The 25,942-nt window shown below is 43.2% G+C and overlaps 1 protein-coding gene across 1 annotated transcript; it reads left to right on the top strand.

Annotated features, from left to right (window-relative positions):
• The first annotated feature begins 1,486 nt into the window (after positions 1–1,486).
• nsd3 (nuclear receptor binding SET domain protein 3) lies at positions 1,487–24,380 on the top strand. Its single transcript, XM_080467563.1, has 25 exons — positions 1,487–1,534; positions 3,109–3,965; positions 5,428–5,673; positions 5,806–5,968; positions 6,096–6,250; positions 7,610–8,236; positions 8,314–8,500; positions 8,600–8,700; positions 9,435–9,480; positions 9,601–9,731; positions 9,853–9,978; positions 10,366–10,492; positions 10,585–10,785; positions 12,611–12,790; positions 13,389–13,535; positions 15,556–15,712; positions 16,238–16,440; positions 16,538–16,650; positions 16,734–16,880; positions 16,960–17,082; positions 18,194–18,310; positions 19,180–19,321; positions 19,432–19,538; positions 19,635–19,839; positions 20,252–24,380. The coding sequence occupies exons 2-25, from the start codon at positions 3,153–3,155 to the stop codon at positions 20,521–20,523; spliced, it is 4,836 nt and encodes a 1,611-aa protein (XP_080323689.1). The 5' UTR covers positions 1,487–1,534; positions 3,109–3,152; the 3' UTR covers positions 20,524–24,380.
• The last annotated feature ends 1,562 nt before the right edge of the window (positions 24,381–25,942 follow it).

The raw sequence follows: 25,942 nt of genomic DNA, 5'->3' as shown, positions 1-25,942 counted from the left end.
GAAAACCCATGGGTATTCTACTGATGCTCAGTCTATTCCTATTGCCGGTTCCACCCTGAACATGCCACCAGTCCATTGAAAGACAAACACAGAAAGACAGAGAGCAACATAAGTTCACTGTCACCTAATGACAATTTAAAGTGATGTCCACTTTCACAAATGCATGTTTTTAGACTGTGTACCTGGGGAAAAAACAAAAAGAAAGGGAATGCAGACTCAATGTAGACAGTCTGCACAATAACCTGTGAAATAAAGACCATTTAAATGTAATGAAGTAATACGTGCGTAATAAACAGTAACTTTAATTTGATTAACAATTTTCCAGTGAAACCCTGAGGGCCGGTCAAGTAAATCCCAAAGGTCACCTTTGGCCCCCAGGCCTTTTGATGCCCAGATCTGCTTATATAGGTTAAGAATACTAACCATTACACCACTGTGCATCCTCACACTGATCCAATTATTATTTTTCACATTATTGGTTAGAGAGGGTAGGCAATAAGAGTGAGAGAAAAAAATATAATGCTTTCAGGTGACACAGTATTGCAGCTACAGTGCAACAATAATGCAAGCCTCCGTGGACCTGTGTTAGGGTGAACGTGGACTACAGTCTGCAGAAACAGTGTTGGAGTGAGACGTCTTTCATTTTCACCACCTCTCGGCTGCAGATCAGGCGAGGGAGGCGTTCATGGACCAATCAGAAACCGTGGTGCAAACGTAACTACCGCCTCTGTTTGGCGTTGTGTTCGCGCATAAAAAAAAAAATCCAAATACTTATTTAATATGATTAGATCGCTTACAAATACCGCGGTGTATACTTTCGCGTTTTAAATCTTTTCTCTTACACGGTGTTGGGATTATGAACATGATCGGCATTTCCTCCTCCACTTTCACAGTGTAGGCGTGACTTTTGAAGCTTGCTGCTGCGTTTAATGCCCCTCGATCTTCCTCCTTGTTTCTTCTTCCTCCTCCTCCTCTTCTTCCTCCTTCTTGTGGAAGTATGCGCCCCGAGAAGTGAACTACACATCCCGGAGTGCCTCTGCCCGCTGACCCCGCAGCAGCCCGCATCTGTGCGAGCTTTGGCGCTGAGCTGGAGAGAGACCGAGCGGACCTCATCACTGGAGCAGCGCTTTTGTTGAAGCGGAGGAAGAAGAGGGAAGCTACAGATTATTATCACACACAAGAAAGAAGGGGAAGGAGGCGCGAGGTGGACGTGTCTGTCTCCGGCTGGGCTTCTTTCTCTCTTTCTTTTTTTCCCCCCCTTCTTTTCTTTTCGGACTAAAAATGCTCAGGTCCCTTGCATTGACGAAGAGCCAAGCTTTGGGATTGGGTAGCGAGCAGATAGCGTAACACCCCCTCCTCCTCTCTGTGAAGAATTGCGTTAAAACGAAAAGGAAAGGCCTGTGCTTTTTCAATATTACAGGAATATTTTTTTTATTTTATTTTTTTCGTTTTATTTCCCTACCTTTTTTTTTTTTAGATTAAACGAGGACACGCTGCTGGCTGGTGTATGTGTTTAGAATGGGACACGCTGAAGGTACTGACATCTATTATTTTTTTTTTTATAAATATTCGCCTGCATCTTTTCGACTCAAAATCTGTGCTGCTCCTTTGCTCCTCTCCTCTCCTCCTCCTCCGCCTCCTCGGAGGCGACGTTTTGCCGTTTCTGCATGTTGTTGTCTGCCCCTCTCCGAACACACGGGTCGTGTTAAAGCTCGCTTTTCGGGCACATTTTCCCCCCGCAAGCCGCCGGAGACGGAGGTTTAATCACGGCAGACAATTTGATTTAAAGGGGCACAGGCAGCCATATTGGCAGCGGAGCGTTAGCCTAGCCAACATTAGCTTCCCCCCCTCTTTCATCTCGCTCCATGTGTGGTGTCCGTTCACGGATAAACACAGGCTGCAAACGCGTATCTGTGTGGATCGAAAGGCAAACTATTGTCTCACTGCGACGTGTGTGTTTTTAACGTCCTTTTAGACGGCCCACATCGCTCCATTACGAGCCGCTTTGATACCAGGTAGCTTCATGCTAACATCGCAGGAAGCTGTAAGATCACCCAGGGAAACATGTATTTTACATTTTTTTAAGATAAAGGCACACAGCTGCGGGCAGGTGTTAATGCCCCCCAGGGCACATATTAACAACCCCCCCTGCCCCGCTCCGAGTGGGTACAGGTAGCTGGTGACCGCAGCTTGACTCCTTGTGGATGTTTACATCACCGTTATTCACCTTTTCTCAGCGCAGGGCAGCGCGAGCCTGTTCCCCTATCACACCACGAGCTCCGGATCAGTCTCATCAAAAATACGCATTTATCCCGAAAGATGAGCACCAGACCCGATGCAAGTGCAGGAGGGCAAGAGCAGCCACTGGTAGCTGCTCTTTTGTTTTGTTTGTGGTAGTAGGCCAGCAGCATGTGTTTGTAATGATGGAAGGATCAAACGCCAAATGATCCATAGTCTGTGAAAAGAGACAAATCACACACACATGGTTGATGTGAGTCCAACAGGAGCACACACCACTCAGTCTTTAGTCTGACCTGCCAGGAATTTACTTGTTAGTATTACGAATTGGGGTTGTTTTTAGCCCAGTTTCTGACCCTACAAGTCTCAATTCCGACCCATACAATCAGATGTTTTCATCGAGAGCAGGTGTTCACATTTAACTTGCATTAATCAGTTCGTTTAAAGTCATACTGCTTCTGCAGTGATTATTACACGTTTCAGATCATAATATGTCATAGTTGAGTTCAGATTGGAGAGGTGGAGCATGTTTTGTATTTGTGCTGGAGCAAAAGGCCAAAATGTAAACTTTCAAATTACTTGGTTTATGTTTTAAACTTCAGTGAAATTCCTGAAAAGCCACGTAGCTACAGGCTGGATTGTGTCCCACAGTGGGAATGGTGGCGGGTTCCTGAGCCTCTGTGTTGACAGTCAATTAAACACCCAGAAATGCAAACAGTGTGCTTGGGCAGTGGCAGAATGGCGTGTTAAAGTGGCGCTACATGTGGAATCATGTCTTCTGGGTTTGTAAAGCATTAATGCTCAGATCCTGATTGATTGTCTAATTAGTGCTCTTCTACGTCTCCTTTAATTGCACGTCTTTGTCGACAGGTCCAGTCAAAGAAAAAGACAGTTAAGGATGCAGGAGCCCAACAATGGATTTCTCCTTCTCTTTCATGCAAGGGATCATGGGAAATACAATTCAGCAACCCCCTCAGCTCATTGACTCAGCCAACATCAGACAGGAAGGCACCTGCGACACCGGCAGTGACCCGGGTGAGGATGGTGGTCCCTCCTACGATGCTGCTCTGGATGCAGAGTTTTCTTACCCGCCGTCGGGCTCGGAGGACATGCCGCAGGTCCCCAATGGCTACCCGACGGGTTTGGGGATATACGAGCCGCAGGCCAAGTTCTCTATGTACTCGCAGTTCCCCAATGGCTCTGCCAACGGATACGGGGCCATACGGAGCTACGGCGACCACGGCCTCATGCCGGGGGAGGGGACGGTCCTGAGAGGCCCTGGTCTCCAGGAGAGACCCCTCTCTCCCGTGTCTCCCCCTCTCCCCACACATCACCCGCACCTCCACCATCACCACCATCACCCCCATCACCTCCACCACGCACACCACTTCCACTCCAATCCACCTCACTTACAGACCCACTCCAACCCGCAGAGTCCTCCTCCGCAGCCGCTGCCCACCCAGCACCACCTCCCTCAGACACCTCACATCATGACCCACACTCTCCCCCCGCCGCCGCCACTACATCTGCCGTCCTCCAGTCCTCCCCCCTCCCTCGTGGACAGCACCCCGTCATCGCAACCCTCACGCACCCCGTCCAACATCAGCGCCGGAGTGCTGAAGAAGACCAGCTCTCCAGAGATCAAGCTGAAGATCATCAAGACGTATCAGAACGGGAAGGAGCTGTTTGAATCTGCGCTGTGTGGAGACCTGCTGCAAGAACTGCAGGTAAAGACATCCAACAGCTTACTGACACCATCACCACATGACCTGGGTGTAGGCGCTGATGATGTGTTGTTTCAATAGAAACCCAACACACACTGAGTGAAGTATTCACCACTGTCATGTCCACTGAAATTTGTCTGGTGGCAACTTTCATATTTGATTTCAAGAATTTCCATCTGGGATTTATAAATCTATTCTATTCTATTCTATTAATAAAACGTTAGGTGGGCTCGAGGAGATTTTGTAGGGGCCACCAGGTAACCACAATGACCAGAGACAAAAAGCAAAGACACAGATCCTCTGCTGACATTCTTCTATGAACATTTATTCTCTATTGTTAAGCTTTTTTAGGCACAAAAAAACAAAAAATTCTCAAATAAGCAAATTTGATGTTGACCTTCCTCATTTTGTTGTAAATGTAATATTTAGTTGTACAGGTTTGCATTGTTTCCAACATCAACTGAATAGTCAATGAAAAATGTGCAATAGAAACTGCATGTGGACATTTATTTAGATAATCTCCAGCCAAGTGGCTGATATAACCGACCCAATTACATTCCTCTATCTTTTTTTAAGGCTTTATTTTCTGTATTTATAACACATTGTTATTCAAATCTGCAAATCAATAAAACTGTCTGTGACGTTACTGCAGGTCATTTGTGCTGCTACACTTCAATCAATGGAAGAAAGGAGGGGGAAAAGCCTGACCCGATCTGACCCGATAAAGATTAGATAACGCTGCATCGTAGTTCATCAGTCTATTTATAGCACTTTGTATTCACAGATGGATTGTGTGAAATAAGTCAATATTTCACATTTCAATCTTGTTCTAAGATTTAATTAACCTGTCTCTTCTTACCTGTCTATTCTTAACTTAAGGTAGCTATTTAAGGTTAATTTCAGTTTAAAAAAATGTTTGTATTGTGAATATTTAGCCTGGAAAGTCCCAGAAAATTACAAAATAGGGATATTACAAGTCTCAGGAATGGTGTTTACAAATAGTTTGCTTTTTTCAGACCTACACAAATAATTTTGGATCGTTGTTTTCACACCATGGAAAGCAGGGCAACGTTATACTTCAGGGACACTAACCTGAGTTATGTTTATTAATTTTTTTCAATGGGGGAAAAAAGAAATTAAAACATTTCTGAAGGTTATTTATTAATTAATTTGCAGGTAGTGCATGTTTCAGCTCAATGCAGCACAGAACAAAACACCACATCCTAACCAGAGGTTGAATCAGTCCTGTTTAATTCAAATGAAGTTGTTACACTGCACTTGTCTTAGTTTTCTTTTAATCATCTTCTCAGCAACACTTAAGATGTGCAGATCTGAGGCGGTTTTGATTTCAGCAGACAAGAGATCCATTTCTGACTCACATTTATATAGTAAAAAAAAAAAAAGAAGAAGGGAGAAGTTGATATCTCATCACTGCTGTTTTCTTTTTTTCTACTCTCATCTTCAGAAGGAGTCTCAGAAGAACGAGGCCGCTCAGATGCAGCGCAGACATGAGAGGAAGAAGGAGAAGAGGAAAAAGAGCGCGAGGCTGCTGCAGGTCCAGGAATTGAGTTTGGAGCCGAGCCAAGTGCAGACAGGTACCACAGGCCAGACAGAGGACACCCACGTCCAGGCCCAGGGGAGAGAAACACCGCCAGCCCAGACGGAGCAGCCTCCGAACACCGTTATCAAAACTGAACCAAAAACGCCGAAGGCAAGAGCTCCGTTGTTCCCTCTGCAACGCTGTTTGAATTCTGCACACACCGATCGCTGCATATTGTAGGAAGCACCTGTAATTGTACAGACTTTGAAGGCAGACCAGTGATCTCTTTGCATTTGTGTTCAGGTCCCAAAGGTCCACCATCCCTCTGTGATCCAAGAGACTGGTTTCTGCAAGGAGTTTGTAATAGGTGACCTGGTGTGGTCCAAGGTGGGGACCTACCCGTGGTGGCCCTGCATGGTCTCCTCCGACCCGCAGATGAAGGTCCACACTCGCATCAACACCAGAGGTAACACTGTTCTGTATGGATCTTCACTACATCAGACTTCAAAACACTTTAAATCAACATGCTTTCTTTCACGGATGAACGAATACGAATGTAAATGAATTGTTGTGGTATTCGGGTGGCTGTGCAGGTCACAGGGAGTATCACGTCCAGTTCTTCGGCAGCGTTGCAGAGCGAGCTTGGATCCACGAGAAGAGGATAGTCGTGTACCAGGGCAAACTGCAGTATGAGGAGCTGCAGGCTGAGACGCTTCGCAAAACCTCAAACCCTGTAGAGAGGCACAAAGTACGTACAAGTGCATCAAAGACACTATCAGACCGCTCACACATCCAGTCTGTGCAGCGTTTTGTGGTTCCCCAGATGGTATGCAGACGTTTTCAGAGGAAGAGGGATTAAATGCATTGTTAAACTTCAATAACATGAACATCTGGAAATGCAAGCTTTATATGTAGTATTGTTAAAAAAAATTATGCGTAACACTTTACAGTCTGCGCATAGAAATAGCTGTGAATCAGGTTTTTTTTTGTTGTTTTTTTTGTGTTTTCAGAATATAGAAACTAGTTTTACCTTCAATAACAACAAGTGTTATTATATCGTAACCCTCAGCTAATTAGAAGAGAGTTCCACTAATAAATAATTGTTGACTACAATTTTGCTCACTTTCTTGTTTTTTTCTTTTTTGAGATTGATATTTTTTACTGACATTTTCATTATTAAAATTCAACACAACATGGAAAACAATAAATATCAATAGGAGATTGAGCCTAGTTAGAGCAAAAAAACAAGACTAGCAAAAGAAACTAAATTAAAAAAAAAAAAACATTTTGCCATGGTACACTATAATCCAGAGGTCAAATAACTTAAATCTATATGTGAGCTGAGCCCACTATGTGGGCAACCCAATTGTCCCATTTTAAGTTGTATGTGTCAACTGTAGTCGTGAGTCTGAACATGAGCTTTTCCAGTGCTGCCAGATGACCGATTTGACAGAACCACTGGTTAACTGAGGGGGCCCGGGAGTCTTCCATTCGATAAATAGCCTGAGAGGGAGGGGAAGTTTGTGTGTCTGGATAGGATCAATCTGGGAGCTAATTCCCACCCAGAATTCCTGGATCTTAAGGCAGTCCCATAGCATATGCATCAGGGTGCCCTCTCCCACCTGGCATTTCTAACAGAAAGGACTGTCCCTTAGTTTACCTTGAAATAGTTTTAATTTAGTTTGCCCACTTTCTTGTTAAACTCTGTGCAATTATATCCAGTATTTGATTAAGTCATTTCATTCCAAGTGTTTGTAGACGATGTGAGAAAGACAAGATTCAGAGTAAAGGCACAAGAAGTCCCGTCAGCATCTGTCATTAACATTAGCTGTCGGTACAGGGACCATATTCAGTTAAGGGACACAAACTGCCAACAATACGAACATATTTTTATTTTAAATGGTTTGTTGCACCAGATATAAGCAACATTAATCTTTGTAAGGTCCACAAAACGTTTCCCCTCACTTCCAGTTGGTTAAAGTTCTGCCACCAGTAAGACATGAGAGTTGATACTAATTGAATAAAAAGGTCTGAGTGTCTCTTATTAAGGCAACGTGCACATATTTGACTTTACTTGATGAGATTCTTATTCTTTTACTTTGTCCAGCTTCTGAAGCCTATCCCTCAGCGTGAGCGCTCTCAGTGGGAGGTGGGCGTGGGCCATGCGGAGGACGCCTTCGTCATGACTCGCCAGGAGCGAATTGATAACTACACCTTCATCTACGTGGACCCGGACCCAAACGAACCCCTCTGCAAGAAACCCAACATCAGACCTGAGAAACGAAGCCGGCGATCCAGCGGCTCCATCAGCAAGAAGGAGGACACCAGCGTGAAGTCGCCCGACAGAGAGCTGCCGCCGCGAAGGCTGCTGCCGCGGAGACAGTGTAGTGTCTCCAACACTGAGGACGGCGCCAACTCACAGGTCTCACATGAAGAGAAGGGCCAGAGGAGGGACCAGCGAAGGAACAGCTCACCCAAACAGAACTCGGACTGCGACACCCGAGCACGGCAGGACTCCCCTCCACCGGTCCGAGCCTGGAAAACGGCCGCTGCCAGAAAGCTGCTGCCCCTCTCCATCACCATGAAGAGGCTGAATGTGGAGATTACGAAGTGCGACTGGCCTCTCCTGCAGAAAAAAGCCGCCGCATCTCCGAAGACGGATAAGGAGGATGAGAAGGAGGAGAGAGTGGAGAGGGAGGCACGGCAGCCCGACCTGGGATACTGCTCACCTGAGGTCAGTGTCGCACAGAAAAGAGAGGTATACGGTAGGTTTACCCTGAGAGGCTATAACTAAATGTTTGCCTTCAGCAGGACAGCAGAGCAAAACCTGAGCCCAGTCCAGAAGAGGAGGAAGATGGTGACGACGGCGAGGGCGAGGGCGAGGGCGAGGGCGAGGATGAGGGGGAGGAGAGAAGAGGCTCGCCTGCCAGCCGGAGAAGCGAGGAGGGAGGAGCGCAGCAGACCTCTTCTCCTGGATCACACCACAGCAGTCGACAAGGTTGACAACGCAAACAAACGCAGCGTTTAGCTCAAAGCTCGACTGTAGTGTCACCGGGTGAGGCGGGGAAGATTTATTTGGAGGTTTGTGTGTTTACAGGTTCTCAGGAGAGGAAGCTGCAGCGACGGTCAGTCAGGAGCAGGTCTGAGTCTGAGAGGGGCAACGATCCTGTCCCCAAGAAGAAAACCAAAAAGGAACAGGTATCCATCCTCTTCAGCTAACCTGCTGCTTAGACAAACAAGGACCGCACTGAAAAAAATGTGTTTATGTGTGGTGGTGTTGTTTTTTTTTGTTTGTTTTATTTTTTACCTCATTTGTTGTATGAAATCATTATTATTGTATAAGTTTGATTCCATGTGTTTTATTATTTATTGTACTATGTGCTCCATGAGTGACTTTTTTTCCATTTCCATCTGTCTTCTTCTGTCTTGAAGTGACCTTAAATAAAGCAACATCCAAACAATCATGTCGATATGGAAATAAAGCATTTAATGTTGAATACAATGGCAGCATCTGTCCCCCTGTTTCTCCTAGAACTTGTGCTCATTTGTTTTCTACATTCATGAAGGAAATTAAAGCCAAGATATGAGCTACAATAAAGGCTTGGATATGGGTCAACGGCTTTGGTTAGTTTTTCATAACGTTGAAGACTCATCAGGCTACTTAGATTTGCACCATTAGCAGAGAGGATTTCTAAAGCTAAATGGCTGCTAAGGCAACAGTTTTACTGCTTTTTACATCTCCAGTCGAATAAAAGGAAGGATTACTTGTGTAGTTGACATGTTGTACAGGGAAAGAAAGGAAATAAAAGCATGTCTTCATGGAGGTAACATATTGAATGAAGGGGTGTATGTCCTGTTTATGGATCATGTTCTCACCCAGATCAAAATAATCACCACATCAAAATAAACTTTCATCTTTTATCTCCTCGCAGGACGAAATGGCGCCAGAGACCACGCTCAGGACGGGTTCACAGAAAGGTAGAAGATTCTTCTCACGTGCTGGAGGTTAAACTCCTCTTCTGTGTGAGCTTGTTAATGGCATTACAGATGAAAGTCAATAATAAAAAAATTTTTTCGTCTTCTCATGTGATTCTTTAGGAGCAAGTGAAATCTCTGACGCCTGCAAACCCCTGAAGAAGCGAAGCAGAGCGTCAACAGACGTTGAGATGGCTTCATCGCAGTACAGAGACACTTCGGATTCTGACTCCAGAGGCCTCAACGACCCACAGGTAGGTGTAAAATTAAAAAAAGCACATGCACAGAGATACACAAAGCAATGTACTGCTGATCACAGCATGCGATAGTGCTGCTCAAGTACGGTGGTTTACACTCGTTTCCTCGCTGCTTCAGGGTTTATTCGGGAAGAGCCTCGACAGTCCAGCAGCAGCAGATGCAGACGCGTCAGACACTCAGTCCGTCGACTCCGGCCTGTCCCGTCAGGACAGCAGCACCGGCAAAAGAGACACAGTGTGCCAGGTTAGTTTATCAGTTATCTTCATTTCATCTTTGACTCATCCATCTTCTATATCACTTTATTCATTCAGGGTTATCGGTGGCTGGACCCGATCCCAGCTGACCATGGGGGAAGTCAGAGTACACCCTGGACGGGTCACCAGCCATTCCAGGGCAAACACACAGAGACTAGACACTCACACCTATGGGCAATTTAGAATCGCCAATTAACCTCATGCACAGTTTTAGACTCTGCGACCCTTAATCCCCAGAGAAAACCCCAACACACACTCTTCAAACTCCACACTGAGAGGAAACCACATCCCAGCCACTGTTCTACCACATCACGAGAAGCTCACAGGCGTCTGGTTGGGTGATGTACTTACCTCATCGCTCCTTGTTTCTGTGTAGATCTGTGAGGTGTATGGAGAGGGGCTGGTGGTGTGTGAAGGTGACTGCAACAGACAGTTTCATCTGGACTGCCTCGGTCTGTCGTCGCCACCTGAAGGCAGATTCACCTGCGCAGAATGTAGAAATGGTGAGCGACTGCGAGTGCAGCGGCACTGTCCCGGTCAAATCTGTTCTGTATGGATCTTCACTACATCAGACTCTCGGTCTTTCCTCTTCCAGGAAGCCATCCTTGTTTTAGCTGTAAAACAGCCAGCCGGGAGGTGACACGCTGCTCTGCGTCTGGGTGCGGCTGTTACTACCATGAGGACTGTGTTCAAAAGCTCCCGGGCACCACCAACGATGCAGCCGGAGGATTTAGTTGCCCCCAGCACAGCTGCTCAACCTGCTGCCTGGAGAGAGACCTGCAACGGGCCAGTAAAGGTACAAAAGCTTCTGCTTTCAAAGCACATTTCTTACAAAGTATATAAAAAATACACTCTTCGTAAATATGAAACAGGATTGTTCGCTTTTAAAAGAATAAACAAATAAACTTATGGCTTACAAGACTGCGGATTACATGTGTGAACATTGGTTCCAGTCGTGGGCGAAGTCAGCAGTGACTTTATAGTCTATACTGTACTTGAGTATTAAGTAGTAATTAAGTATTCTAAAATACGACTGAGTTACAGTGTTGTGTAATTAGATTATTCTATTTAGTCTGTTTATTGTCTCACCAACAACAGAAATGAAATCTTGCTATTATTAAGGGGTGGAACAGTCAAAGTTTCAACACTTTGTTATAATACATAACTGATGGTTGAGAGAAAGAAATGATACACACTTTCTGCAGGGAAATTCAATAAGAGAACTTACTAAAAGTTGCTACACTTCTTGTGTTACATTTGTTGACACAGTCCTGGTTCTGTGTCCAGTTCAGTGCCTGAAATTAAAAGCACTCTATGGTTGAGAGCCTGCAAGCTGCTGGGATGAAATGGAGTGATTGCCATGTTCCTGGAAATGTCCATTATCCTTCTGGAAACATCCCAGTCTGGAGGGGAAAGACATGTATTGTGTTTTTACCTTCATTTAGGGGTCTTATAATTTGACAAATGATGTTTTTCCACCTTCAAATCGGAGGGTCATTTTACTACTATCTGACATGATTGTTGTTTGGTGAAAATAACGTGCAGAGTTTGGACAACCTCTTAGGATCAGCCATCAGGAGACAAACCTTGTAAGGATTTTCTATGTACTTGTGACCAAAGGGAGGCAACTCAAGGTTTGCAGGTTCGAATCCCACTGCTGACAGATTACCATTGTGAATCTCTGAAGCAAGACCTTTGACCCCAACTGCTCCCTCGGTGCTGTGCTGCAGCAGCCCACTACCCTGAGTATGAATATTTATGGTTATCTATGAATACGATGGGATAGACGCAGAGAAATCATTTCCCCAGGAGCATCGATAAAGTAAGTTAAGGAGCAGGAGTGTGCTTGCACAGACGAAAGGGACAAAACCAAGCCCCACAGCAGGATATTGACGAACGTATCCAAATGTCATTTGTTATAAATCCTTAACTCAAACTGTACATTGTGATTGCATATAGAATGAGTTGTTAAAGGGAAAGTAAATATAAAGAGTTGATTTACTTGTTGGACTGAACATCTCACAATCCCAAGTTTTCTGTGCAGCTCAGAGATGATGGCGTCCCTGAAGGTTACATTTTGCCTTTTTAATATTTTTCCTAATAAAAACTGAAAGTGAAAAAAAATAAACCACATTGAAACGGCAACCTAAAAACACATGAAAAACCTTACACATCAAGCAGTGTACTGTCAGGTGTAACTGAGGGTTTAAACCCACAAATCCAAACAGACATAATGTTGGCTATTTAACCATGGTTTGTCTTTTTTTTTTTTTTTGATGTATAATCATGTTTTATAAACTACCTCTTTTCCTCCCATTCTTTCTCCCCTGATAGGATTTGGCATTCATACATGTCATCACCATGTTTAACTCCTGAACCGCATGAAATCAAATTAAATCTGTCAGATTTGAGTCACAAGAGAGTTAAACTGAGAGTCTTGTGGTTTAATGACTATTATCCATCCTTCTTGATTCTGTTTAATCACAACATGAGTCCATAAGATACTATGACCTATTTGGGCTCACATCAGTTCATGTGACGACAGCTCTCTGAAACTTTGCACCTCTCGATAAAGTCTGGATGAACCTCCAGCTCCTTCTTTTCCTCCGCCTTCCGTCCAGGTCGTCTGATCCGGTGCATCCGCTGCCCGCTGGCGTACCACACAGGTGACGGCTGCATGGCAGCTGGCAGCGTCGTCCTCACCCACCACATCATGATCTGCAGCAACCACGGCAGCGGCAAGAAGAACGGCCTCCTCTCCTCGCCGGTCAACGTGGGATGGTGCTTCCTGTGTGCCAGAGGTAAGAGCTCGCAGCCGTCACATGTTGACCGTCTTCCTCCCCGACAGCTTCCAACTGGCTAATTGTAGCTGTACAACTAAACGAGGATATACAGCACGTTTTTACCTGGACTCCACACTGGAGCTTCAGCAGGGCCTTTTCCATCCTGTTTTTGGATTTACTGATGAAGCCGTAGTCTCATGACTGAACACTGAAACCTCACCTGATGTCGTCCACTATTTTATGTTGTTGGTATATTTAATAATACATGTTTCATATTTGGCGTTGTCACTCATAATGATTAGTGCAGGTACATGTAATGTATGTTTTCTCCATCACAGTACTAACACTCTGAATGATCCAGGCTGCTACACTGCACTCCACTTGAAACACTTATGAGCCAGATTAGACCATTAAGTTGAGTGCACTGTTTGGCCTCCTTTGTCGGGACACATTTTGGTTTTTACTTGTTTCTTTGTTTGTGTGTGGTGTGTGTGATGTGTGATGTGTGGTGCGAGTGGTGTGTGTGTTTTGTTCTTTCTCGTTTTGTACATTTTTGGGTAATTTTTTCGAGTTTGACTGCGGCTCACCCCCGTCTCTTCCTGTGTGTCTTGTGTAGGGCTGTTAGTGCAGGACCTTACTGACACCATATTAAGTTCATATGCCTATAAGTCCCACTACCTTCTGACTGAGTCAAATCGTGCTGAGTTGAAATTACCTATGATTCCCTCTCCTTCGTCAGCTACCAAAAAGAATGTTGGGAAAGGTAACTGAACAGTTTTTCTCTTTCTCCTTTGTCCCACTGGTCTGTGTTTGTGCTATGCCTGCTCCCATCCTGATTTAGTTTCCCTGTTTGTTAAACGTCTTTCATTTCAAAGCCTTGAGGTGCAAACTCAATTAACTGATTGAACATGCAGTTAATTTCAATGCAGAGTGGCGCAAATTTAACTTCAGCCAAGTTCCCTAACACAATAACCGTCGACAGCGGGCCTCGTGCAAGAACATCCCTCTCCTTTTACTCAAAACCTCCGTTGTACTGGAGTCAAATTAACAAATGAGCTAAATGTTGTTGTTTTTGTTTTGTTTTTTCAGATAATTTGACATGTTGCGGTTTGACCTGCACAGATTAACTGATTCTAGAATGCAATATCCCAGGACCGCTAACGGCCCCTGGTACATTTTAGTTTTCAAACCTCACTGAACACACTGTGAAAGAAAGACCTCAACTGAGGAAAGTAGAAGATTTTTGGAGTTAATTTAGCAGATGAGTAGGTGGCGGTAAGAAGTCCAACTTGTGTACACAAACAAATTTGAAAAGAACATTATCACGGTGTGAAGCAGAGGAAAACTCAAATCTGCTGTTGCCACGACTCGACCAGTGTAGCCTTTGTGTTTTCAGTCTACTTGAGTATAAACTTTTCTTCTTTTAACCTGATTATTATACCTGGCCTCTTCATTATTGTTGTGATCGACATCCCTGACCTGTTAGAGGAGAAGAAAAAATACAGTACATCTTTACATTTAGATGGTTAAAGCAAACTTGTTCAACTCTCTTATTTAGAAATTAATATTTTAATTATTTCTAATAAAACACTACAAATATGATAATTAAAGTCAAATAAGTTCGCAAGTGTGTCTGTATGAGTTTGCAGGACTGATCTGTACGTCTGGTTAGTTTCCTGAATGGTAAAAAAAAAAAATACCACACAAACTCATTTTTCTTGAGTGGTTCTTGCACGAGGCCCTTTTGTGAGGCTGGTTGTGCACGCACAACCAGTCTGGCTCCAAAATTCAACACAAAACACATTCGGTGCTGGGAAACTAGTTTGTGCTCAGAGCTGCAGCGCCTCTGTGTGATGCCCTGATGCAGGATGCTCTGGTTGGTTCAGGGTCTGTCTGTGGAGCTTTTCACTGCTGGAGATGCCCTGCTTCTCTGCTTCAGCACTTTGGGCTTGGTTTTTATTTTATTTGACAGGCCTTGTCCAGTCTCACCTCTTTTATGCTGACTGCAACCAAGTGTTTTGTTTTTGTTTCGTTTTGTTTTTTGACTGAGATTATCAGGTGATATATTTTTGCGCCCCCTCCCACCATTTTCTCTTTGACCTGCCTTGGATGGAATGATAATCCCAATCTGAATTTGATTTGACTCAACAAAAAAGATAAAATTCACTGTGAGTTGGTAATATTTGATGATGACAGAAACAAAAACCATTTGGGATATTGCGATGTGTAAAGGATTCCATGCAAGCTGGTCTGTGCAGGGTGTGATATGTGTGATGGGACAAGTTCGCTTTACCTGCAGGACTGCATGCCTGCTTTTTGCCAATAATTTGTTATACGAGTATAACCCTCATTAAACTCGCTGGCTGATTTGATTCTGGTGCTGCCGCATGTATTTCCCACAGACTGATCTTGGTACAGTGCTCTGAATCTGATTGCCAGACATGCTCTTACTGCGCCAACCATCCTGTAAACCCTCTGCAATGCAGTGTGACTTCAGTTTCATCGCTCAGAATATGCTATTTTTGTATAATTTTTTTCCCTATAGTTTCCCTTAAAGTTACTGTTTGTCTCCCATTAAACATAAAATAATTTTTTTTATTAATCCTGGCAGTATTTAATTTTTTATTTTTTTTTACCTCTTTTTGGCTTGTCTGCAAATGAGATTCAGAGTTTGTCCAGGGATTAATGTGCATCACCTAATCATACACTCCTCCTCTCTTTGCAAACCCACCTCCCACAACACATACACACATACACACACACACATACACATTCAAATGTAGGAGGCAAGTTGCTGTGCTGCGACTCATGCCCAGCTTCCTTCCACCCGGAGTGTCTGGAGATGGAGATGCCAGAAGGTCCATGGTCCTGCAGTGACTGCAGGGCAGGAAAGAAACCTCACTACAAACAAATTGTCTGGGTCAAACTGGGCAACTACAGGTAGGCAGAGAGCACCGGTCACAGCCTGGAGAGGGTTAGGCTGCAGGCCATTTATGCTATGGGTTTATTTCATGACAAATCTGGTCAAATGCTTTTCTTTTTTTTTCTTTTAATAAATATTTGTTACTTTGGGGATTTGGGGGAAAATTTCATTAAAAAAAGAATCAGTGAGAAACTTATTGTCTGCGTAGAAAACGTCAGCACCTCATCGTAGGCCTGAAATTATTTATTTGGCTTCCGACAAGATGCTGCACCGAGTGTCACAGTGCTGGAGAATTTCTTTGCCATTAAGAAGAAAAGATTGCTGTGGGATGTCGATCTCAGCAGTAACAGTTCAGCAAGGATGAATTCTGACTTCATAAAATGTGTATTTTCTGCAAAGTCCTCAATGATGAGTATTTCTTTCAGTAAGAAAAATTAGAAGCAGAGTTGTACATGAGTGTGATACCACCCTGAGGCTTTGTTTATCTATAAACCCATCTTGTCCCTCCCACTGAACAATGTCTTCCTCCCTCTCCATCACAGATGGTGGCCAGCAGAGATCTGCAACCCTCGTCTGGTCCCGTCCAACATTCAGAGCCTTCGGCATGACATTGGCGACTTCCCCGTCTTCTTCTTTGGCTCCCACGACTACTACTGGATCAACCAAGGCCGTGTCTTCCCGTATGTAGAGAATGACAAGAACTTTGTCACGGGTCAGATCAACATCAATAAAACCTTCAAGAAAGGTAAGACATCATCTCAGAGTTTCCATGAATGTGTTGTGGTTTCACAGTTGTCATGATGTAGGAGAGCCGAGTGTCTGAGAGAGTTCTGATGTTTCAGCTTTGGAGGAAGCGGCACGGCGGTTTCAGGAGCTTAAGGCTCAGAGAGAGAGCAGGGAAGCTCTGGAACAGGAACGCAACTCCCGCAAACCTCCGCCCTACAAGTTCATCAAGGTACTGCCATCACCACTGAAGGCGAGGCCATCATGTCATCTTGTTTATTTTCACTGATCCTGTGGATGTTGTCTTCCCATCAGTCCAACAAACCGGTGGGGAAAGTGCAGATGCACGTAGCCGACTTGTCAGAAATCCCACGATGCAACTGTAGACCGACAGATGAGCATCCCTGCAGCCTCGACTCTCAGTGTCTCAACCGTATGCTGCAGTACGAGTGCCATCCACAGGTCTGGACACATATTTAGTGTCATTAAACAATGCTGATACATTGCTGCCGTTAACTTTTTACCTGCATGTTGTCGACAGGTTTGTCCTGCAGGGGACAACTGTGAGAATCAGTGTTTCTCGAAGCGGCTGTTCGCAGAAACCGAAGTGATAAAGACAGACGGGTGTGGCTGGGGCCTCAGGACAAACCAGGCACTCAGGAAGGTGCATGCAGAACTTCGTGTTTTCACTGTCAACCTTTCAACGCATCGCCACTACTGATTTATACTCACTTCATTCCTAAATGTTAATTTAATCTATACCGAGCATTGACCATCTGGCTCTTGTCTCAACTATGGTCATTTTGTTTCTCCGTTCGACAACAACATTTTGCTGTGAAATATAAAATTCTCAAGACATCTGGATTTATATGGCACTTAAAACACAATCCAAGCTAAAACACTGTACATAAATAATCATAAAAACTCAAAACAATATAAGACAACAGAATAAAAAGAGGAGTATCGTCTCATTTTGGATCGAAAGCCAAGGAGAGAAAAAGAGTTATAACAGTAGTCTTTAAAATGGACATTGAAGGGTTCTAACTAATGAGCAGAGGTAAATCACTACATTATTTGGCAGCAGCAAAAGAAAAGGCTCCGAGTCCCACGAGACCACTGAGACTTCCATGCCTCAAGGAGCAGCTGATTAGCAGACCTGCTGCACTCATTCAGCTGAGCTCATCAATAGATTTAAAAACAAAACTATCTTGAAATGAACTCTGGAGTGCACAGGCAGTCAATGCAGGACAGAATGGGAGTTTTCAATCTTGCGTGCCCCAGTCAAAGAAGTGCAGCAGCGATCTGAACCGAGTGGAGACGTGCGAGTTAAGACTGGCCGACTTCAAAATAAATACAATATGCTACAGTCACGGAGCTGAAACATGGTGACTGGCTGCATGGGTAAGAATGGGCTTCACCTTCGACAACTGCCAAAGAAGAATATTTGACTAATGGAACTTGTCTTTTCTTTGCATTTAAGTGTAATCAGGATGGCTGTAGTCACAGATTTTCAGATCAGCAGAAAAGAACCAAACATTTCAGGATTTATTCATTCAGTTTTTAGAGATGCAGAGAGAGAGGTGAATGACTTTGAAACTTACCAATACAAGATGTAAGCCATTATTTCGTAGATGGCTGTTAGTTGAGTGAGAATTGATCTGCCCCTCTCATAGCTGATGACATGACATCATATAGTACATTCCTCCTCATGAACTCAAAAGTGTCCTTTCTAACTTGGCATCTCTGTTTGTTTGTTTGTTTTTCCTTTTCTTTAGGGTGACTTTGTGACGGAGTACGTGGGAGAGGTGATAGACTCAGAGGAGTGCCAGCAGCGAATCAAACGTGCCCATGAAAATCACCTGACCAACTTCTACATGCTCACACTCACCAAGGTAGCCACTGGAAATGGATTTAACTTATTTAGCACTTTTCTCGTGCTTCAGATGTCCCTCATAACTGGGTTTCTGTGTCTTGCTGAAGGGCACTTTGACATATGGACATACAACCCTGTGATTGGAAGACCACCCACTTACATAAGCTAACATTACGTTTTAGAAGTGAGGGATTTTTATGACACGAGCTGAGAAATGACACTGACTTTTTCCGTGATTAGAAAAATCTACTGTGGCTTAGTTTACCTGTGGAGACGGGCGGGTTCAGGTTAGCCTCTGCTGTGAATAATGTCATTTCATTAGAAAAATATTAGCTGTTGCATTCCAGTTGATCTCATCTCAAACAGTCTTGATGCATCCAGTGCAGCTGTTTTTCCTCCAGCTTCTCAAAAGAAAATGTCAATTTCATCCACAAGGACTTTTTAGGTTTATACTTAAACAAGTTGTTTGTATCAGTATTTGAAATGTCAAAAAACTTTCAAAACACTGAGATACTACTTATATTAACATGTCCACTGAAAATGCTTAATGAAATTTGGAGCGCAGTAATATTCTTTAGTTTTTGACGTACATGTGAATCTATATATAATAGAAGAGCACGTATCAGTTCATATTACTCAGAATTGTATTCAAACTGTCAATGTTATATATGTATAAATGCCAAACATTTTATTACACATGAACTTCAACATTTCAAGCTGGTTTTGTTTTGATTTTTTAAGGTAAGTAATGAAAACCGGAGAAACAGCAGCTCATAATATTAGAATGTCATCAAATGAGATGATTTCAATTCTTTTTTTTACTTTTTATGTTGTGAGTGGGGGGAAAAAAAAGAAAAGAAGAGTCTTTAATGTTTTGCGTCTCGGCAGGATCGAGTGATCGACGCGGGCCCGAAAGGAAACTCGTCTCGGTTCATGAACCACAGCTGCAGCCCAAACTGTGAAACCCAGAAGTGGACCGTAAACGGAGACGTTCACATCGGACTCTTCACCCTCTGTGACATCGAGTCTGGTGAGTTCACGAGCAGCCAGGACAGACGTGCCCTACTGCGCATGTGACCGTCATTCAGCTGATGTCCGTTTGTCTAAATGATGTGAAACGCGTCCTTTGTGTTCCTGCAGGCACAGAGCTGACGTTCAACTACAACCTGCACTGTGTGGGCAACAGGAGGTCGTCCTGCCACTGCGGGGCAGATAACTGCTCTGGATTCCTCGGGGTGCAGCCAACGGTGACGACATTTACCTCAACGTCACAATCGCTGCACTGAATACACGATTGTAAAAGCATGGTTTCAAACCCGTTCTTCATGTACCTTCTCCGGCAGAGTGCTGTGGTGATGGAGAAGGAGGAGAAGGCCAGGAACGCCAAGCTGAAGCCCAAGAAGCGGAAGCTGCGACCAGAGGGCAAACACAGCCACGAGTATTTCTGCTTCTGCTGTGGAGAAGGAGGAGAGCTGGTGATGTGTGACAGGAAGGACTGTCCTAAAGCTTATCACCTGCTGTGTCTGAACCTCAACAAGCCACCATACGGTAAACACACACTGAGCTCAGACAGCTCCATTTCTGTGTAAACCTATTTAAATGTTCACATGCATCTCCATAGATTTTTTTCTTCTTCTTTGAGGTTCTGAAAATGTTTCATTCTGAAAACTGCTTCAGTTCAGACGAAATTATCAAATTAGATCTTGAATGACCTGGATTACTTTACATGTTCAGCTACTTCTGGTTTTATTTTTCAATTAATTTGACATGAATGTGTGATGCTATCAAGGTTTCTAGTGTCAAGTTGATATTCTGGACTGTATATAAGGTCATGACCTCTAAAACAATTTTTTGTAGATTAAGAATATCTTTTATCTATAAATTCAGATTTTTGGAATAAATGTAAATCCACTTGACTGGCCTCTCCTCCTCCTCCTCCTCCTCCTCCTCCCCTCCGCAGGACGCTGGGAATGCCCGTGGCACGACTGCAGCGTATGCGGCTCCCCGGCCTCGTCTTTGTGTGACTTCTGCCCCCGCTCGTTCTGCCAGGACCACGAGGCGGGGGCGCTCACGGCTTCCTCCCTGGAGGACCGCCCCTGTTGTTCCAGTCATAACCCGCTCAACCCCCTGGGCTCCAACTCCAGCTCCACCCAACAGCGGCGAAGCACTCTGAGTCCCACCAGGGTCAAAGAGGAGCCGGAGGCGGGGTCAGGCCAGCCGGCCGCCAAGTGACACCACAGCTCCGTCGATACCTCGTTCCCTGCGGTGCCGCGCTCCGATCCACGTCTGATCGGGTACGGCGCTCCACAAAAGGGAATACAGTGCTTTTTGACCGGCAGCGATTCAGAGCCCTCGCACACTGATGAACACCTCGATGCTGTTTATGACAACGGGGCAACTGGGGTGACGGCAGGGGGCGTGGCCAGGCGTCACAGCACGCCATCTTCCCTCCTTTTTTTGCCATAAAACACCACTAGTAACACTCATCGGAGGGCCCAGGTCACCCCCTCATGATTTGTATTGTTTCTGGGGGGGGTTTTTGTGTTGTTGTTTTTTTTGTTTGTTTTTTTTTCCAGCAGTGGAAGTGTTGTCACATCATCGACACTTGAAGAACTCGTCGAGTGAGAAAGAGCAGGAGCAGGAGGAGGAGGAGGTGGTGGTGGTGGAGGCAATGTAAAGCTGAACTCCTCCGCCGCAGTGCTGCTCCTCGCTGTGTTTACCTGCTGTAATCCGACGCCGGCACCTCACACACAGGATGGCTCTACGAAGGAGGCGAACCAGCTTTTCTTTTTCCACCGCTCCTGAGGTGACGCGTCGTCCTACTTAATGGTTAACGTCTCAAAAGAAAAAAGTGGAGCGGGTTAGGGGAAACGAGTGATTTTTGTGCAATTTCTTTTCAGGACCACACTACATTCCAGCCCTCCTTAAACATGGTTTTAATATACTTATGGGTAGAGATGAATATAATTATATACAGTATCTATGTTTGTTAATGTTTACAGACAGATTCTCTCACTTCATCTCGGTGAGTAGTGTATTACGTTCGTTCGTTTGTTTCGGTGTTGAACATTACGCTGACCTCCTTGTGAAAATAGTCCTATTAAGGTGAAATATAATGGTATATAGTGTAATGGTCTGACATTACAGAAGTACTTGTGATTTTCATATTGCCAGTCTCACTCGCCATTGTGTACATAATTGGCTCACAATATTGTAAAGTACTTAAAGATCAGAAGGGGCGGAGCCTCGCCTCTCTGGTTGTTCCTGGAAGGAAAGAGGCGCTTTTTTTAAACAACACAACAGATCCTCGTCGTTTTAATTTGGAAGTCCAATTCTCGCATTTCCGCCCGAGTAGTTCAGTTCATGTGTACAGCAGACTGAGGCGCCCAGCCTATGATTACTGGTGCTGTCCTAAAGTATTGATATAAAGCCTTAATTTGGATTTTGGCTGGAGTTCATTTCTGCCCAGATGCAGTCCATTTCAGTAATTTCACTTCAGTGGTGTACTGTGATAGATTTGATTCTCCTCTCTCTCTCTCTCGCTCTCTCTCTCTCGCTCTCTCTCTCTTTTTCCCTTTTTTTTGTTTTCCTGCCAAACTTTTTTCTGAAAAGCACTTTCACTTGGCTCAAACATAGATAGGTCAGACATCTACAGAAATGTGTATAAAACAACATATGACAAGTGTTTCAAAATGGATACCTCTTTTGTCTCGTAGTAATGTCGGAATTTAAACTGTGTTGTAACTTCTTTTTTTTTTTTTTTGCCTCTCGAATCGGTCCGAATCATGCTGGGCGGAGGTTGGGGATGTTTAGTTTTTCGTTTTCAAGGAAAGTGGCCTAAATGCTGTCTTTTGTTGTTCAATTTTTAACATTTGTTGGCACATGTAGGAATGACTGCCAGCCCGGCTTCAAACCAACCAGGAGCCTCGAGAGGCACTTCTTTCATTTCCACCAGGAGAAAATCCCCTGACGCTGGGCTTTATATAAAGAAGTGTTGGTGTAACAACAGTCCAGTATGATGTACAAACACAAACTTCTGTACAGTGTTTTTAATCACTCATCTGTCCAGAGTTTTTGTATTTATTGCACCACATTTTATACCAATTTTGTTCCCAGACACCAGTGCAGTAATTAGTCTCCCTCCTCACCGCAGTGTAAGTGAAATAGACTTTAAAAAAAAACAAAACAAAAAAAAAAAAAACAAAGAACATGGGGAGTTTTACATTTTATGCCTGTATCTAGTTCTGTTTCTTTTCTTAACATTTGGTGTAATGATTCCACATTTGGTTCCCGCCGCTTCTCATCGCTCTGTTTCCTGACTCACTCTAATCGGTATTTAAAAAAAAAAAAGCAGTGTGAAGCGGTTCACTAGTGAAATATAAACTTGTCGGAGCAGGGTTGTGTGTGTGCGGGTGCGGATGCGTGTGCGTGTGTGTGTGTGTGTGTCTCGGGGTGGGGTCAGAGCAAGAGGAAGCTTTAATGTCATCACACTTCGGATGTTTGCTTGCGTTTTCTCCCTGGTTACACTCCTGTTTGTGTTTTCTGCCTTCATAGAATTGTTTTCTTAGTTGTGGAACATGATGCCACAGGTCGAGGAAGACGTGACACGGGAGGATGGCGAGTGCAGAAAAGAAACTTAGAAATATGTTTAAAGCAAAATCTCAATTAGCTTTTTTGTTTTTTTAACCTAAAGTATGAGTTCTCTCAGTGAGGCTAATCAGAACATTTTCAGATTGAGCTGCGTCACTGTTGGAACGTCTGATACTTTCAACATTTCAATCAGATTTCCTGCATTCGGCTGCTCCTCTGGATAATTTATACTGGCTGAAGAGTTTTGTTTTTGTCCGTTGCGGCAGGAAAATAGACTAAACACGCTGATGTCTTTATGCATTTCAGCACTTCATCATTCATTATTAGGTGAATGTGTTATTTAGGCACTTTTAAGTTCACACTCCTGTCTGCTCATATAAACTTCAATTTTAGTTTAAAAAATATATTTTTATTCTAGTTTTTCCCCGTCACTCCCATATTTGTTGCTTCGGTGAATTTGCTTGACTTCTTTTGGTCTGAAAGCTTTTCTTCTTGAGGTGAAGGCTGAAAATGCATGCTTCCAACAACTTAATGCCAATGTGTTGTTTCATAATTGTTTAGCTTTTTTTTGTTGTTGTTTTTTTAAAGAAAAAAAACTAACTTTTAACCATATTGCACAGAGATTCTGTAAAAACCGAACAGCCTTTATTTTACTTTGCACCTGTGGATCGAAACGGTCACGATCACGTCTTTGTGCCACTTTGTTTTGCCCTCCCCAGCTGTTACAGCGGCAGTATTACCCACTTAGAGTCCCCGCGTTCAGTTATTACAAAAACTACCTGATGTGTATGTTTAATTGTCTGTTGTTGCCCACGTTAGTGTTTATTTTTGAAGAAGCAGCATGTTTGTTCTCATTCAAGTGACCCTTACTAACGCCAGAGGAGGATTTCCATTAAAAATCAGGATTTCCCCCCCCCCCCCCCCATCCTTCCCTCCTCCTTTTGTATGTCAAAGGGTATGTTTCAGTCCACTGTGATGTCTCTTCTTTTTTTTTTCTCCTTTTTGTGCAATGTTGCCGACTGTCATTCTTTTTTTTGTTGACATGCTGTCAAATAGTGTTGGAATTTAAAAAAAAAAAAAAGAAGAAGAAAATCACCACCATAAGCACTCATCAACTCTTTTTACTCGTAGTAAAATTGCTTACAGTAACTCTAACTGGGGTCATATCTATCTCTCTTGGTGTTGCTTCAAATAAGACGTGGATGAACACAAAAGTACCATGTTAATTACTGTTCAACCTGTGTTACGGCATACTACATATTGTTGAAGAACCTGTAAATAGTTTGCATTGAACTTGCATAGACTCATGTTACTGTGGCGTGCTCTTTTTGCCTGTACAATTCTGCTTCTAAATGTGTGTGACTGTTGAGACGACACTCTTTTTGTACATGACTGTCTTTTTATTTGAGAATATTGATTCTGTCCTTTTTCATTCTAAAGTTGAGTTTGAAGAGTTCAGACATGCCTGAAGTTTGACTTTAATAAAGCTGTACTCTGTCTCAGTGAAACGCGTCTTTTAACTCTCTGAAGGGAAAAAGGAAATCGTCTTTAACTTTTCATTGCAGCAGTTCTCAATCTTTTTACAATGCAGGCCAAATGAGGAACAAGTTGAATTCTCCAATTATTATCTGCAAAGCGAGGCTTCACCCAATCAGTTATGAACAGTTTATCAACGACATTTGTACCGTTTTGATAATAGCAGATATTTTAAAATCAGTTTAGTATTCTTAATGGTTTAATATCACAGTTTGAGAATCAAAGCTCATAGGGCACTCCCCAAACTATATAAATCCAGAGTTTTAACGCCGAGACTGTTGCGCTATTTCTATACGAAGCCTTCAAATCGTTATAGAGATGCATCAATAAATGTCAATTATACAATCACATATTTTTGCAGTGTGAAACTGACCAGAAATAACACATTTTTACTATTTTTTGTTAGAAAAATAGTCCTAAGTTGGCTTTAGTGCTGCAGAGAGATTGCTGATGCATTGGTGTCTACTATTATCCTTTAATTTAAAATAAAAATGTGTTCTTTACAAAAAAGTGTGTCACATTAATATTGTGTATTTGAAAAAAAAAAAAGTATTACTTTCAGATGTTTTCTGTGTAGAGTGCATATGCTCAAGCACAGCCTTTCATGTTTAATTTGGACTTCCCAGTAGTGTAGTGGTTAGTGCTCTTGCCTTATAGCAAAGAAACTCCAGGTTTGTAGACTTTTCTGTGCATGCCTGTGTTTTCTACTGCTGTTTCTCCCTACGGTTCAAAAGGTAATTTCTCACTACAAATTGTTCATAGAGGTAGGTGTGTGTGTGTGTGCCCTTAGACTGACTGCCCAGCCCAAGTTGGATGGATAGATTGATGGTTATCAATGGATGGATATTGATAGATGCATCATTATCAATAAGCTTTTCTGTTTTGCCAAACCAAAGAGTCCAGTTCCCAAACACTACGTTGCTTTTATGATCATAAGAAATAATACAATAATAACACACAATTGAATAATAATTAAAAAGAATTTCCTTTTTTCTTTCAATTTGCATAGATACACAAAATTAGCCAATAAAGGGTTAAGCAGCTGGTTTTTTTTATTATTATTTCCAGAGCATAACATTACATTTAATTAAAAAATTTGGCTAATTTTAATTTCATGTTCAGAAGAATGTATGCACCTCATCTTATGTACGGCATCAACGAGTTCTAATAAATTAATAAAGTGTAATCAGAAGAAAAGAAAAGAAAACATGACACTTTCTCACGTTGGAAGATCCAGGGTTCCTCTCTCCAAGTGGTGTAGTCTGTGAACACCGTCCTCTGTACAGCGACGTGGCTTAGTTCTTGTATCTCGAGTCAAGTTACATAAAACTATCCACAAAACCACTTCCGGTTTCTACATTCATGGCCATGCCACACTGTTACTACTTCTGGTTTTACACTAAAGCTCATTTTATCGTTTTCAAAAATCTTTCTTAGAATTAATTCTGTTTGTCAAAATGAGTGTCTAGATATAATCAATGATACTTATAGACGCCATATATTTCCTTAATCCATTCCTAGATCA

The sequence above is a fragment of the Lipophrys pholis genome (assembly GCF_963383615.2).
Source record: "Lipophrys pholis genome assembly, chromosome: 7".
Classification (NCBI taxonomy): Eukaryota; Metazoa; Chordata; class Actinopteri; order Blenniiformes; family Blenniidae; genus Lipophrys; species Lipophrys pholis.
This window is presented reverse-complemented; position numbering and strand designations above follow the sequence as displayed.